This window comes from Bos javanicus, chromosome 13 (assembly GCF_032452875.1).
Source record: "Bos javanicus breed banteng chromosome 13, ARS-OSU_banteng_1.0, whole genome shotgun sequence".
Lineage (NCBI taxonomy): Eukaryota > Metazoa > Chordata > Mammalia > Artiodactyla > Bovidae > Bos > Bos javanicus.
In genome coordinates this window covers 7927336-7941315 of record NC_083880.1, presented here as the reverse complement: position 1 = coordinate 7941315, position 13980 = coordinate 7927336, and the positions used below count along the sequence as shown (strand labels likewise).

Sequence of the window (13980 nt, the reverse complement as noted above, 5' to 3'; positions counted from 1 at the left end):
CCAGTACTTTGGCTACCTCATGCGAAGAATTGACTCATTGGAAAAGACTCTGATGCTGGGAGGGATTGGGGGCAGGAGGAGAAGTGGATGACAGAGGATGAGATGGCTGGATGGCATCACTGACTCGACGGACATGAGTCTGAGTGAACTCCGGGAGTTGGTGATGGACAGGGAGGCCTGGTGTGCTGCGATTCATGGGGTCGAAAGGGTCGGACATGACTGAGCAACTGAACTGAACTGAACTGAAGTTAGTATTTGCTGAATGAATGAATGAACATGTGCTCCTATGTGTGTTTGTATGTAGAAACATGATGGTGGAGTGGAGATACACTGATAGCATCTACTGTATGACATCAAATAGTTTCATGATTTTGCTCCTTTTGAGATGCATTTGGCACCTCACCCTGTTAAAATCTGAGTCAGTTCAGCCACTGTGTCATGTCCAACTCTTTGAAGCCCCATGGACTGCAGCACGCCAGGCCTCCCTGTCCATCACCAACTCAGGAGCTTACTCAAGCTCATGTCTATTGAGGCCCTCTATCGAGGGGTACAAGAAGAGCAAGGCTTTGGAGGTAGAGAATAGCATTATATATGCTGTGTTCTCATTCTAGAAAAGCAGCTTTCCCACGCATTCCATCTGGGGCTGAGAGTTTATTTAGCGGTAGTTGCCTATGCCTAGAGATTTTAAAATTAACCTGTCACAGAAGTACCTCAAGGATAAGGTCTAGAATCACAGTATTGATACAAATATATGCTATGTCTATACATATGTATATATGTGTGTGTATAATTTAAAAAGCAGTCCTACAAATTTATGCATATAAAAAGTCAACCTTAAATTGCTACTCTGTCAGAAAATGTCATTTTAAATGTCTAACATTATGCCTCAGGCTTCAGTACTCAGGAGCTTTTGACAGCCTAAAAAGGAAGCAAATCCCATAAACCAGGTCTTGTTTGGGTTCTATCAGCCGATTCCAGTCCTATGTTAATTACTGTGACAATGAAAAGGAAAGATATTATCTAAACTAAGAAATTGTAATTTTTGTTCTAGTCTGTTACATAACATTTTGAAAGGAAATCAAGGAAGTATCCTTTTAATTCCGCTTTTTTCTTTATAATTCTGCTTCTTGACATAATTTAAGACTGGCTCCAAAGGTCTTTTTTTATTATATATTCCAAAAGTACAACATCATAGGACTTTGTGTATGTAAAACATGCTCATTACAGGTGAGTGAATGGGTATTTTAAATGCAATGTGCTCTCAGACTACACATCAAATACACAAAAAAGGTATATGAATGTGGATGACAGTGCACAGGTACTGTAAGACAGTGCTACTGTATCCACTTTCAAATTATCAACTGAGCTTAAGCCTTGTAAAAATAAGCCAGGGAAAGCATCATCTGTATCTCAGCTGCATGTTTCCCTTTCCTCTCCTTAATTCTTCCAGATATAAACACTCACCTACTTGTGCACAGAAAAGGCAAATCTAAAGATCAAAGATATATTAAAAATCACAGATCAATAACAGTATGAGTCCTGAATGGGAATCAAGAACCCTGTCTTTTCACTGGACCTTTGCACTTTATATGCTGTGTGACCTTGAAGAAGTCACCAAATCTCCCTAAGTCACATTTCTCTCAAGCATTGCTGCTGCTAAGTCATTTCAGTTGTGTCTGACTCTGTGTGACCCCATAGACCGCAGCCCACCAGGCTCCCCCATCCCTGAGACTCTCCAGGCAAGAACACTGGAGTGGGTTGCCATTTCCTTCTCCAATGCATGAAAGTGAAAAGTGAAAGTGAAGTTGCTTAGTCGTGTCCGACTCTTCACGACCCCATGGACTGCAGCCCACCAGGCTCCTCCATCCACGGGATTTGCCAGGCAAGAGTACTGGAGTGGGGTGCCACTGCCTTCTCCCTCTCAAGCATTAGAACAAGAATAAACACGGATCTCACCTGTGCACTGTATCTGAGACAGCTCTAGGTATTTACTACACCATTTCATTCTTCTCAGGCTTCCTTGTAGTTAGGTTAGGGGTCACCTGTCTGAATTCTGACCCATGAAACAAGCAGAATTGACACAAACCATTCATGAACTGCTCTGTAAATACAACCCACAAGATCCACCAGCTCTCTCTTCCTGTTTTGTGACTGGAGTCACGTATCACGTGGAGTAGGTGCAAGATAGGAAACCAACCCGAGACTCTGTGTTACCACCTGCAGCAGAGCCTGAGTAGGATAGCCACCAAGCTTCTGAGACTATGATGTGAGCAAGAAATGAGCCTTACTGTTTTAAGCCATTAGAACAGTTTAATATAGCCTACCCTGACTAACAAAAGCACTAAATAAGAAAATAAAATTCACTTATTTTATGTATCAATGTGCTATACTGCTATGCAGGTTAATACTGTGAGCAATGATGGTAAACTTGTAAAAAATTAATAGGACTTCTAAGATTTTTTGACACTGTACCATTACAAAGACAATATAAAGGCTTCCTGAAAGATAGAGTCCAGTCACTATAGACCAGCCACTTATTACTTAAATATCATTATATATTTATATGCCCTTAATATTTCTAGGAAATAGATACAAAGATGATCCATTTTACCAAGTATTTTAGCTGATGTGACTAGGTAGTTGAAAGCCTATCACTTATGGTCACTACAATGATGCTAAGTTACATGAAGTTTCTAAAGATAAGTGACCTCTGGCAAAAAATGAAAATGTACACCTACATGAAATTATTCTCTCACTTTAAAACCAAAACTGAGAGGATGATTGTAACCATATTTGCAATCTCCTTTTAGGAGATGTCTTGCTAATAAGCATTCAAAAAAGAATAGCAAAATGCTAAGATTATGGGCAATACAATTTTGTATAGACTGAGTTTGCCTAAATTTCAAATACAACTCACACAGAATTGGAGGGAAGCTCTCCTGAAAACCTGACAAAATGGTACTTAAGGTACCCTTATTATTTTTTATATGGTGCCAAATTTTCTTGATCAAATTGTTTATTCAATCAAAGAACTATTTCCTTTAGAGATTTTTGAAGGGATATTAATTCAAGTCAACAAAAGGAATCATTGATTAAATCCAAGAGTATTATATCAGTTCAAGTGTTCCTTATTGGATGATTATTAGCTGTTGCTGTACAAATATCACTGGCAGGATTAATAAGATCTCTCATAGAATCAAAAGGCCAAAAATAAGTTCAAAGAAGGCTAAAAATATTCCTTAAATTTAATTTTTAAATGCAGCCTTCCAAAAATCAAACATGTATTTTAGAGCAATCTTGACATCTCCAGAAGTGCATAAATGAATTTAAACCTGTCAATGACCTACTTTAATGAAAAAAATTACAGCCATCTTAAATACTTATAATTTATCTTTATAATGATACTGAGCTGCTAATTTTAGAACTTAGAAATGAGAAATTATGGCAAATAAATGCATTTAGCAAAATCAACCATCTAGAGGACTCAAGTATATTCTTCGGGTAAAGAAAAACTGAGTTTGCCTATCCCTGAATGTCTTGCCATTGCTGAAAATTTACAATATTTTCCAATATTTACAATATTTCTTCCCACACAGGCTGGAGGAATTGCAAGGAAATACAGGCTAACTCACTAGAGTTAACTCTGTACACACCAGTCGTGTACATGTAGACTGAGACAAAGCAGTTCGACAAGGGGGCTTGAACTAGCTGCCTGCCTTCTCACAATGGCAGAGAGTAGTCATTGCCTGCCAAAACCTCCACCCTCTCCTTCCTCCACAGAAAAGAGAACACTGCTTTTTTTTTTTTTTTTTGGATGAGCATATTGCTTCCTGGAATAAAACTATCTTATCCACGAATAAACATTTGATCAATTCAAGGATAATCTGGGACTTTAGTAAAGCTGCTCTAAGAAAACTGGCTTGATTTTGAAGGGCCATCTTTTTTTATTGTTGCCTTACCCCTTACTGACCCCTATATTTTTGATGGCTAAAGTCCAGTAGCCTTCATGGACCCTGAGTTCCACACAGTAGGAAAAAGACCATAAAAGTCAGAGCTTGAGTGCTTGACGACAGGATGGGATTATCACACAGTTGGTCTAGCCTACATCTAGGCTACTTTTAGAGGAGACAGAAATATATTTCTATCTCTTTTAAGTCACTATTATTGTGGGGGTTTCTGCTAAGGGCCGCTAAAATGATTTTAACTTATATAATTAGTTAATTCATTTTTCTTTAGCCAAGGACTATAATAGTCTGGATTTGTACATGTAGACTCAACTTTAACATTTTTATTCTATTTAACGGTAGTAGCCCAATTTGTTAAAATACTAATATGTAAGAAAATCAGCATTATGAACAAATTATTTTAATGCTTCTTTCATATAAGAAACCTAGAGATTAAAGTTTACCAAAAAACCAGTAAATTCTTAAGGAAATTTTCCCTTCTAGTTCCCAAAGAATACCAAAAAAGAAGTAGGACAATGAGAAACCTTGCATATATTTTCTAAAGAAATTTGAGGAAGAAGAAAAATATTTTGCTACAGAATGTGCATTGACATGATAATATGAAGAGCACTTTCTAGTTTAAACTGTTTTCTATCATTTCTATTTCCAACATTCTGTTTTTAAAAATCTATTGATTCAAATATGAGAACAATGGTTAAAATTTTAATTTTCTAATACAATTTACACTGAAAACTCCTGGTGATGATTAATAAAGGATTATATTTCTTAAAAGTTGAGGATCAAGTAAACAAGTTCCAACTTGTTTGTTGAAAACTTGTTTGTTGAAAATATATATATTTTTATATATATAAAAAATATATAAAGCTCTATATAATCATGTCTACTTCAACCATGTACATGAAAAGAAGGAGCAAGAGGAAGAAAGAGAGAAAATAAACCTTTTTATGTCCATCTGGGCCCTAAATGAAAAGGACCCCATTCTATTGTATATGTTTTTCCTCCCTCGCCATGTAATATAGACTGGGGCTAGGAATGCTTTCAGCTTTCAACCTAGAAATAAAAATAATATTTTATTTTTATTCCAAGAATTTAGTATCAGGAAAGAATTCCTAGTATAGGAATCTCTCTCTTCCTCATCTCACTTTGATCTCTTTCTCCTCTAAAAAGGAAGAAAGAAGAAGCAAAATGTCAATACTAATTTATTTTTTTTTTATTTTTCACAGTAAGTTGCTAATATATGAAGCCCTCAGGCTACAAACATTTTCTTATTTGTTATGACGAAGAAAGAAAAACCACAAGTTTCCAGATGCATTGTTTTAGAATTCACACTACAAGTGACTCTAAAAAAGTGACTTTATCTTGCAACGACTATGGAAAACAGTATGGAAGTTCCTCAAAATAACTAAAAATAGAGTTGCCATATGATCCAGCAATTCTACTCCTGGGCATATATCTGGACAAAATTATAATTCAAAAAGATACATGCACCTTACCTTCACAGCAGCACTGTTTACAATGGCCAAGAAATGGAAACAACCTTAATGTTTATTGAAAGAGGAATGGGTAAGTAAGGTGTGGTATATATACACAAAGGAATATCACTCGGCCATAAAAAGAATGAAATACTGTCACTGGCAGCAACATGGATGGAACGAGATTAGCACACTCAGTGAAGTAAGTCAGAAACACAAACACCATATGACATCACTATACGTGGAAACTGAAATATGACACAAACGAACTTATCTGCAAAACAGAAAGAGACTCACAGAAACAGAGAACAGGCTTGTGGTTGACAACACAGACTGAAAGTGGGAGGGTGGACGGGGAGTTTAGGATTAGCATTTGCAAATATTCTGTTGCTGTTGTTTGGTCACTCAGTTGTGTCCGACTCTTTGTGACCCCATGAACTGTAGTCCGCCAGGCTCCTCTGTCCGTGGGATTTCCCAGGCAAGAATACTGGAGCGGGCTGCCATATCTTTCTCTAGGGGGTCTTTTCGACCCAGAGATTGAACCACATCTGCCACATCTCCTTCATTGCAGGTGGATTCTTTTATCACTGAGCCACCAGGAAAGCCCATGAACTATTATACATAGAATGAATAAACAAGATCCCACTGTTTAGTACAGGGAACTACATTCAGTATCCTGTGATTAAACATAATGGAAAAGAATATATATATGAATACACACACACACACACACAGAGGGCACGGCAATCCACTCCAGTATTCTTGCCTGGAGAACCCCATGGACAGAGCAGCCTGGCAGGCTGCAGTCCTTGGGGTAACATAGAGTTGTATGCTCCTGAAGCGACTTAGCATGCACACATATATATACACATGTACAAGTGAATCACTCTGTGATACAGAAGAAATTAACGCATTTTAAATCAACTATACTTCAGTAAAGTAATTCTTTCAAAGTGAATCTATTATCTAATATATGTGTATTCATCTCAATAGCTTACTGCTACTATAGCTTAAGCCAAGGTAGAAACACAAAGCTTCATGAGAAGAACAACAGTATTCTGTATATTTTGAAGTCAGTTAAAATAACATTCAGATAAACCCAAGATATTTCAGTTATGAATTATTCTCTGGAAGATTATAATTTGCATGGTTGATGAATACAGCAAAATTAATTTTGTTAAAGTATCATGGAACTTACTAAACATCTTATGGTTGGTGTAGTAATAAAATATATTTTAAGTGATATTGAGGACTTACCACCTCCACCTCCAAGAAGGCTGGCATTTGCTGTTTAAAAGAAAACAAACAAAAGATGTTAAATAATATATTAAAATATGTTTATGCCAGAGTATGCCAAGAAAAACCTGGTAATGATCATGCCATACATACACACACACATATATCAAAATATGTACTTTTATATAAAAATACATTCTTTGTTTTATGATGTATGAAAATGTAAATATTCACTATTTTTATCTCCTTTTTCACTTCAAATGACTATTTTTACAATGTTCTTACTTCTAATAAAATAAAATACATATTATGATCATTTTATTATCATTCTGTATCTAAACTTCTGTTTTCTCCATTTTATCAAGTAGAGATATAACAATGTTACTTAAGCAATTTCAATCATTTCAAAGGATAATGTAACAAAAAAGAATAATGATAATTTTAATTAAATTAAATGCCATCAAATAAAGCTATCTCAAGTTACTATGCTATAAGAATGAACTTAAAAAAAAAAGAAGAATGAACTTAAATAGCAACATATTTATTCTTTTTTGCATTAAATTTTTGTTTGTGGGAAAGAAACACATTTTAAATATTTTTGGAAAACAATGATTTGTCATTTCATACCCATTTATCTATTAATCTAGCCCACACAATTATATAAGTCAAATAATAAGCAAAATATAAAACAATTCCATTTAGATTTTAAGAGATCAATTCTTCAGAAAGTTCCATGGCAATTTTTTGCTGAACTATTAAGCAACCTTACACCTACGATAATCTAGTCACTACAAAAGTCAGAAAACAGAACTCTTGGAGCAACATAAAGTATGTAGTAACCAAGCTGTCTTTCTCCATGGAGAAATCTGAGCTACCAGAAGATTATAGAAATGATTTAATAAGGAATACTAGGAATCTTTAACTTGAATTTTAGTGTGATATCCACAGACCATGCACTGGCCTAGTAAGAGAAGCAAATATCAGAGTGTTAACGATTCCATCAATAAAAAAATGGAACATTTTAAGAATAAATGCCTATATCCATATGTGATGGTTTGTTTATTGCAACACTAAAGAGAACATTATAAAAATGCATGGAGAACAAACACCTTTGAAGGTTTTCTCAGTATGTCAATATTAGAGCATCAAATCTTATCTCATATGATCTTCCAAGTACAGGGCCATCTATTAATAATAATAGCTGCTCTTGGCTTTCCCTCACTCTTTCATCACAAAAATGGACTGAGGGGCAATCCCATTAGTCAAACAAAACTCACTTCAGATATTACAAGTCATGCACCACTGTGTCAACTCAGAGCCCTCAAATTCTTCTGACTTTACAATGAAAACGTGTAATATTTACCTAGATGGTATTCAGTTCAGTTCAGTCAGTTCAGTCGCTCAGTCATGTCTGATTCTTTGCAACCCCATGAATCAAAGCACGCCAGGCCTCCCTGTCCATCACCAACTCCCAGAGTTCACTCAGACTCAGATCCATCGAGTCAGTGATGCCATCCAGCCATCTCATCCTCTGTCATCCACTTCTCCTCCTGCCCCCAATCCCTCCCAGCATCAGAGTCTTATCCAATGAGTCAACTCTTCACATGAGGTGGCCAAAGTACTGGAGTTTCAGCTTTAGCATCATTCCTTCCAAAGGACACCCAGGGTTGATCTCCTTCAGAAAGAACGGGTTGGATCTCCTTGCAGTCCAAGGGACTCTCAAGAGTCTTCTCCAACACCACAGTTCAAAAGCATCAATATTCGGTGCTCAGCTTTCTTCACAGTTCAACTCTCACATGCATACCTGACCACAGGAAAAACCATAGCCTGGAATAGATGGACCTTTGTTGGCAAAGTAATGTCTCTGATTTTGAATATGCTATCTAGGTTGGTCATAACTTTCCTTCCAAGGAATAAGCGTCTTTTAATTTCATGGCTGCAGTCACCATCTGCAGTGATTTGGGAGCCCAGAAAAATAAAGTCAGCCACTGTTTCCACTGTTTCCCCATCTATTTCCCATGAAGTCTTGGGACCAGATGCCATGATCTTCGTTTTCTGAATGTTGAGCTTTAAGCCAACTTTTTCACTCTCCTCTTTCACCTTCATCAAGAGGCTTTTAGTTCCTCTTCACTTTCTGCCATAAGGGTGGTGTCATCTGCATATCTGAGGTTATTGATATTTCTCCCAGAACTCTTGATTTCAGCTTGTGCTTCTTCCAGCCCAGCGTTTCTCATGATGTACTCTGCATAGAAGTTAAATAAGCAGGGTGACAATATACAGCCTTGACGTACTCCTTTTCCTATTTGGAATCAGTCTGTTTTTCCATGTCCAGTTCTAACTGTTGCTTCTTGACCTGCATACAAATTTCTCAAGAGGCAGGTCTGGTGGTTTGGTATTCTCATCTCTTTCAGGATTTTCCACAGTTTATTGTGATCCACACAGTCAAAGGCTTTGGCATAGTCAATAAAGCAGAAATAGATGTTTTTCTGGAACTCTATTTCTTTTTCCATGATCCAGCAGATGTTGGCAATTTTGTCTCTGGCTCCTCTGCCTTTTCTAAAACCAGCTTGAATATCTGGAAGTTCACAGTTCACGTATTGCTGAAGCCTGGCTTGGGGAATTTTGAGCATTACTTTACTAGCGTGTGAGATGACTGCAATTGTGTGGTAGTTTCAGCATTCTTTGGTATTGCCTTTCTTTAGGATTGGAATGAAAATTGACCTTTTCCAATCCTGTGGCCACTGTTGAGTTTTCCAAATTTGCTGGCATATTGAGTGCAGCACTTTCACAGCATCATCTTTCAGGATTTGAAATAGCTCAACTGGAATTCCATCACCTCCACTAGCTTTGTTCATAGTGATGCTTTCTAAGGCCCACTTGACTTCACATTCCAACATGTCTGTCTCTAGGTCAGTGATCACACCATTGTGATTATCTGGGTCATGAAGATCTTTTTTGTACAGTTCTTCTGTGTATACTTGCCACCTCTTCTTAATATCTTCTGCTTCTGTTAGGTCCATACCATTTCTGTCCTTTATCGAGCCCATCTTTGCATGAAATCTTCCCTTGGTATCTCTAATTTTCTTGAAAAGATCTCTAGTCTTTCCCATTCTGTTGTTTTCCTCTATTTCTTTGCATTGATCGCTGAGGAAGGCTTTCTTATCACTTCTTGCTATTCTTTGGAACTCTGCATTCAGATGCTTCTATCTTTCCTTTTCTCCTTTGCTTTTCACTTCTCTTCTTTTCACAGCTATTTGTAAGGCCTCCTCAGATGGCCATTTTGCTTTTTTGCATTTCTTTTCCATGGGAATGTTCTTGATCCCTGTCTCCTGTATAATGTCATGAACCTCAGTCCATAGTTCATCAGGCACTCTATCTATCAGATCTAGGCCCTTAAATCTATTTCTCACTTCCACTGTATAATCATAAGGGATTTGATTTAGGTCATACCTGAATGGTCTAGTGGTTTTCCCTACTTTCTTCAATTTCAGTCTGAATTTGGCAATGAGTTCATGATCTGAGCCACAGTCAGCTCCTAGTCTTGTTTTTGTTGACTGTATAGAGCTTCGCCATCTTTGGCTGCAAAGAATATAATCAATCTGATTTCAGTGTTGACCATCTGGTGATGTCCATGTGTAGAGTCTTCTCTTGTGTTGTTGGAAAAGGGTGTTTGCTATGACCAATGCATTTTCTTGGCCAAACTCTATTAGTCTTTGCCCTGCTTCATTCTGTATTCCAAGGTCAAATTTGCCTGTTACTCCAGGTGTTTCTTGACTTCCTACTTTTGCATTCCAGTCCCCTATAATGAAAAGGACATCTTTTTTGTGTGTTAGTTCTAAAAGGTCTTGTAGGTCTTCATAGAAGCATTCAACTTCAGCTTCTTCAGCATTACTGGTTGGGGCATAGACTTGGAATACTGTGATATTGAATGGTTTGCCTTGGAAACGAACAGAGATCATTCTGTCGTTTTTGAGATTGCATCCAAGTACTGCATTTCGAACTCTTTTGTTGACCAAGATGGCTACTCCATTTCTTCTAAGGGATTCCTGCCCACAATAGTAGATATAATGGTCATCTGAGTTAAATTCACCCACTTTCATGCATTTTAGTTCACAGATGGTATCCAGGACTTAATATTTTCCCAAAATCAAACTGTGTTGAAGTGGCAACTTGCTGAAGAGGCATGAGGAAAGATGTTACCAATTCTTTTTTTATTATTTTTTTTAATTGGAGGCTAATTACTTTAAAATATTATAGTGGTTTTGCCATACATTGACATGAATCCACCACAGGTGTACATGTGTTCCCCATCCTGAACCCCTCTCCCACCACCCTCCCAATCCCAGCCTTCAGGGTCATCCCAGTGCACCAGCCCTTAGCACCCTGTCTCATGCATCAAACTTGGACTGGTGATCTATTTCACATATGATAATATACATGTTTCAATGCTATTCTCTCAAATCATTACCAATCATTATCTTGGGTCCATACCCTTTAGTGGATGGAGGAAATTTCATGATGTCTATTGATAAACCCAAACACTTTCTTAAAAATCTTAACTACATATATTTTTAAAACTGCATGGCATTTCACACTTCTGCTGATTTTTTATTTTTAAATCTGACTGAGAACTCCTTCCTTGTCTATAGCTCTTCCAGATCCCTGAAACTCCATCTGTTGTCCTCCAATTTATACATATTCATTCATAAAAAGAAACTTATTTCCAACAACAAACAACAATAGTAATGAAGAGTAGCTTTACACTCAAATTGTCATGCCCAGAATCACAATAACACAATAAAACCTATTTTTCCCCAATGCTTTGCTTAATAAAGGTAGAGTTTGCCTGTTTGGATAGCACAGACCAAGTCCCATCTGTTTAATCAGGCACTTGTCCAATAGATGTGGGTGGATGAGTGGGAGTAGGTGTAGGAACTGGAATTCCAGGTTTGGAGGACCATCAAGTCCATTTATCTCAGATGTGTGCTCATGTCTAGATGAGCATTTCTGGTTATACTTTTAATATCAACATAAATATTTCATAAAATTGTGGCATCTACAAAGTACACAATCACTTTTAAGATAATTTCATGTGCATTACCATTCATGTAATAGAATCTTAATCTAAGCTGCTTAAATATATTCAAATCAAATTCAAAGCAATTCTAATAACTATAATCCCGATAATGATTTATCTAAAGAATCCATCAAATTTAAGTCTATTTTATCAACTTCTGTTCTCTAAAAATTAAAAAATAAATGTTTTTTCTTCAGAAAAAGTGACATGCCTGCATGCTCAGTCACTTCAGTCATGTCCAACTCTTGTAACCCTATGGACTATAGTCCACAAGGCTCCTCTGTCCATGAGATTCTCCAGGCAAGAATACTGGAGTGGGTTGCCATGCCCTCCTGTAGGGACTCTTCCTGACCCAGGGATCAAAACCATATCTCCTGCGTTACAGGTATATTCTTTGCCGCTGAGCCACAGGGCAAAAGTGGCAAAAGTGACATAACTGTAGGCAAGTAAAATGAATCTTTCGTATGATTTCTATTATTGTATCTTTACAAAGCACCCTATATGTAATATAACTGATTTTCAACATTTATCGATCAGATGGATTAAGAGCATTTCTTCCATTTCACAGAAGTGAAAATGACTTGTGTGTGTCTGAAATTAACAGTCATTTAATTTTTACTTAATTATTTCCAATAAATTGAGGTATATTCCAATTAGATAGGAAGCTCTTAAAGATAAGATTTGAGTTTATAGTTTGGTCTACATTTAATAAGCTCTCAATATGTATTTTCTAATAGATAATTGGCAGATTTGATCCCTTTTCTTTATTGACATAGAAGACAGGTTTTGTTTACTAAAGTGTCTAGAAAGAGAAAACTTTGGTCCTTTTTCTTTTTGTAAAATCAAAGACTGTTAAAGGAAACTCCTATACTTTATTTAGAAATAGTGATTTATAATGTAGGAAACTGAAACTACCATAAAATTATTAACCAACTATACTTCAATATAAATTAAAAAAATTTTAAAAAGAACGTATGAAATATGTTTATATATTTATGTCCCTATATAAGTCCCTTGTTGCAGGGAATTTGGGATGTGCCTCTTGTTATTCCTTGAGTTTCACAGGGAAGAAAACGAGAAAAGGAACTAAGAAAGCTTGAAGTTGATAAGCATGATGCTACTGCATCCAGAATATTTAATGCTTCTCTGAGCATGCCAGTACCATGGCTTAGCTGGTCAAAGCACCTGTCTATTGAACAGAAGATCCTGGGTTCAAATCCCAGCAGTGCCTGGAACAGTATGTTACTGAGCTTCCTAGGTGTACAGTGGTAAAGAATCCACTTGCCAATGCAGCAGATGAAAGAGACACAGGTTTGATCCTTTGCCAGGAGATCCCCTGCAGTAGGAAATGGCAACCTCATTTCTCTAAGCATGCTTTCTAAGTAACCAGCACTAACTTCTTTCATATTTTCCTAAATAAAATGCCCCTGCTACCAGAAGAAGTAGAGGAAAAAATCAACCTACAGTAATTGTCTCAAATATCAATTCAATGAAAAACTAAAATAAACCATTACAAATTAATGAATCTATTATAGTTTTTCCTCCCACAATAACAACTAAGTGAAATGAATAGTTTCACTACTTAGAAAGTAAAAACAGCACTGAACATAAATTGAGTAAGAGTTACCAAAATCTAATTTCAAGTGACAAATATGAATAATTTATTTATAATACCCTAAACAAATGATTATTTTTTGAAGTTTATGAGAAACTGCTTTCTTCCATTTAAACTCGGTTTTGATTTTTTTTAATTAAAATTATCAAATTATACACAAGTATAAATATTCATTATAAAACTATCAAAAACAAAAAATAAGTACAAAGAAGGAATCTTTTTCATAGGATAATTAGCCTACATGAAAAATAATCATGCTAATTGACATTAGCATTACTCTTTTTGGTTTTCTAAAGATATAAACGGAATATTACACTACAGTCAGTTGTAGTATCCGACTGTTTGCCACCCCACGGATTGCAGCACCCTATACTGCAACACGACAGTAGTCTTCCTTTACAAAAATTCCCAAATGACCCTCTTCTACATGTGTGTGTCTTTTTAAGAATATAATTACAATTAAATTGTGGATCAAACAATTACTATATATGTAGTCATATCACTGGAGGTCCCTAGATGCAAAATAGGCCATGACATTATTAAAAATCCAAGACAAATCTTTAATTTATTAGATACTTACAACACCATTCCTCCTAAGATGTCAAAATCCTTTGC

The 13980-nt window shown here is 36.3% G+C and overlaps 1 protein-coding gene across 3 annotated transcripts in view; it reads right to left on the bottom strand.

Annotated features, from left to right (window-relative positions):
* Positions 1-13980, bottom strand: part of MACROD2 (mono-ADP ribosylhydrolase 2) — a 2305220-nt gene that overhangs the window by 1760970 nt on the left and 530270 nt on the right. For all 3 annotated transcript variants that reach the window (XR_009740200.1, XM_061435643.1, XM_061435644.1), the window contains exon 4: positions 6695-6724. Coding sequence is in view for 2 of the 3 variants with exons in the window: in XM_061435643.1 (XP_061291627.1) it covers positions 6695-6724 (30 nt within the window). In the remaining variant the exon portion in view is untranslated. The remainder of the gene's footprint in view (positions 1-6694; positions 6725-13980) is intronic.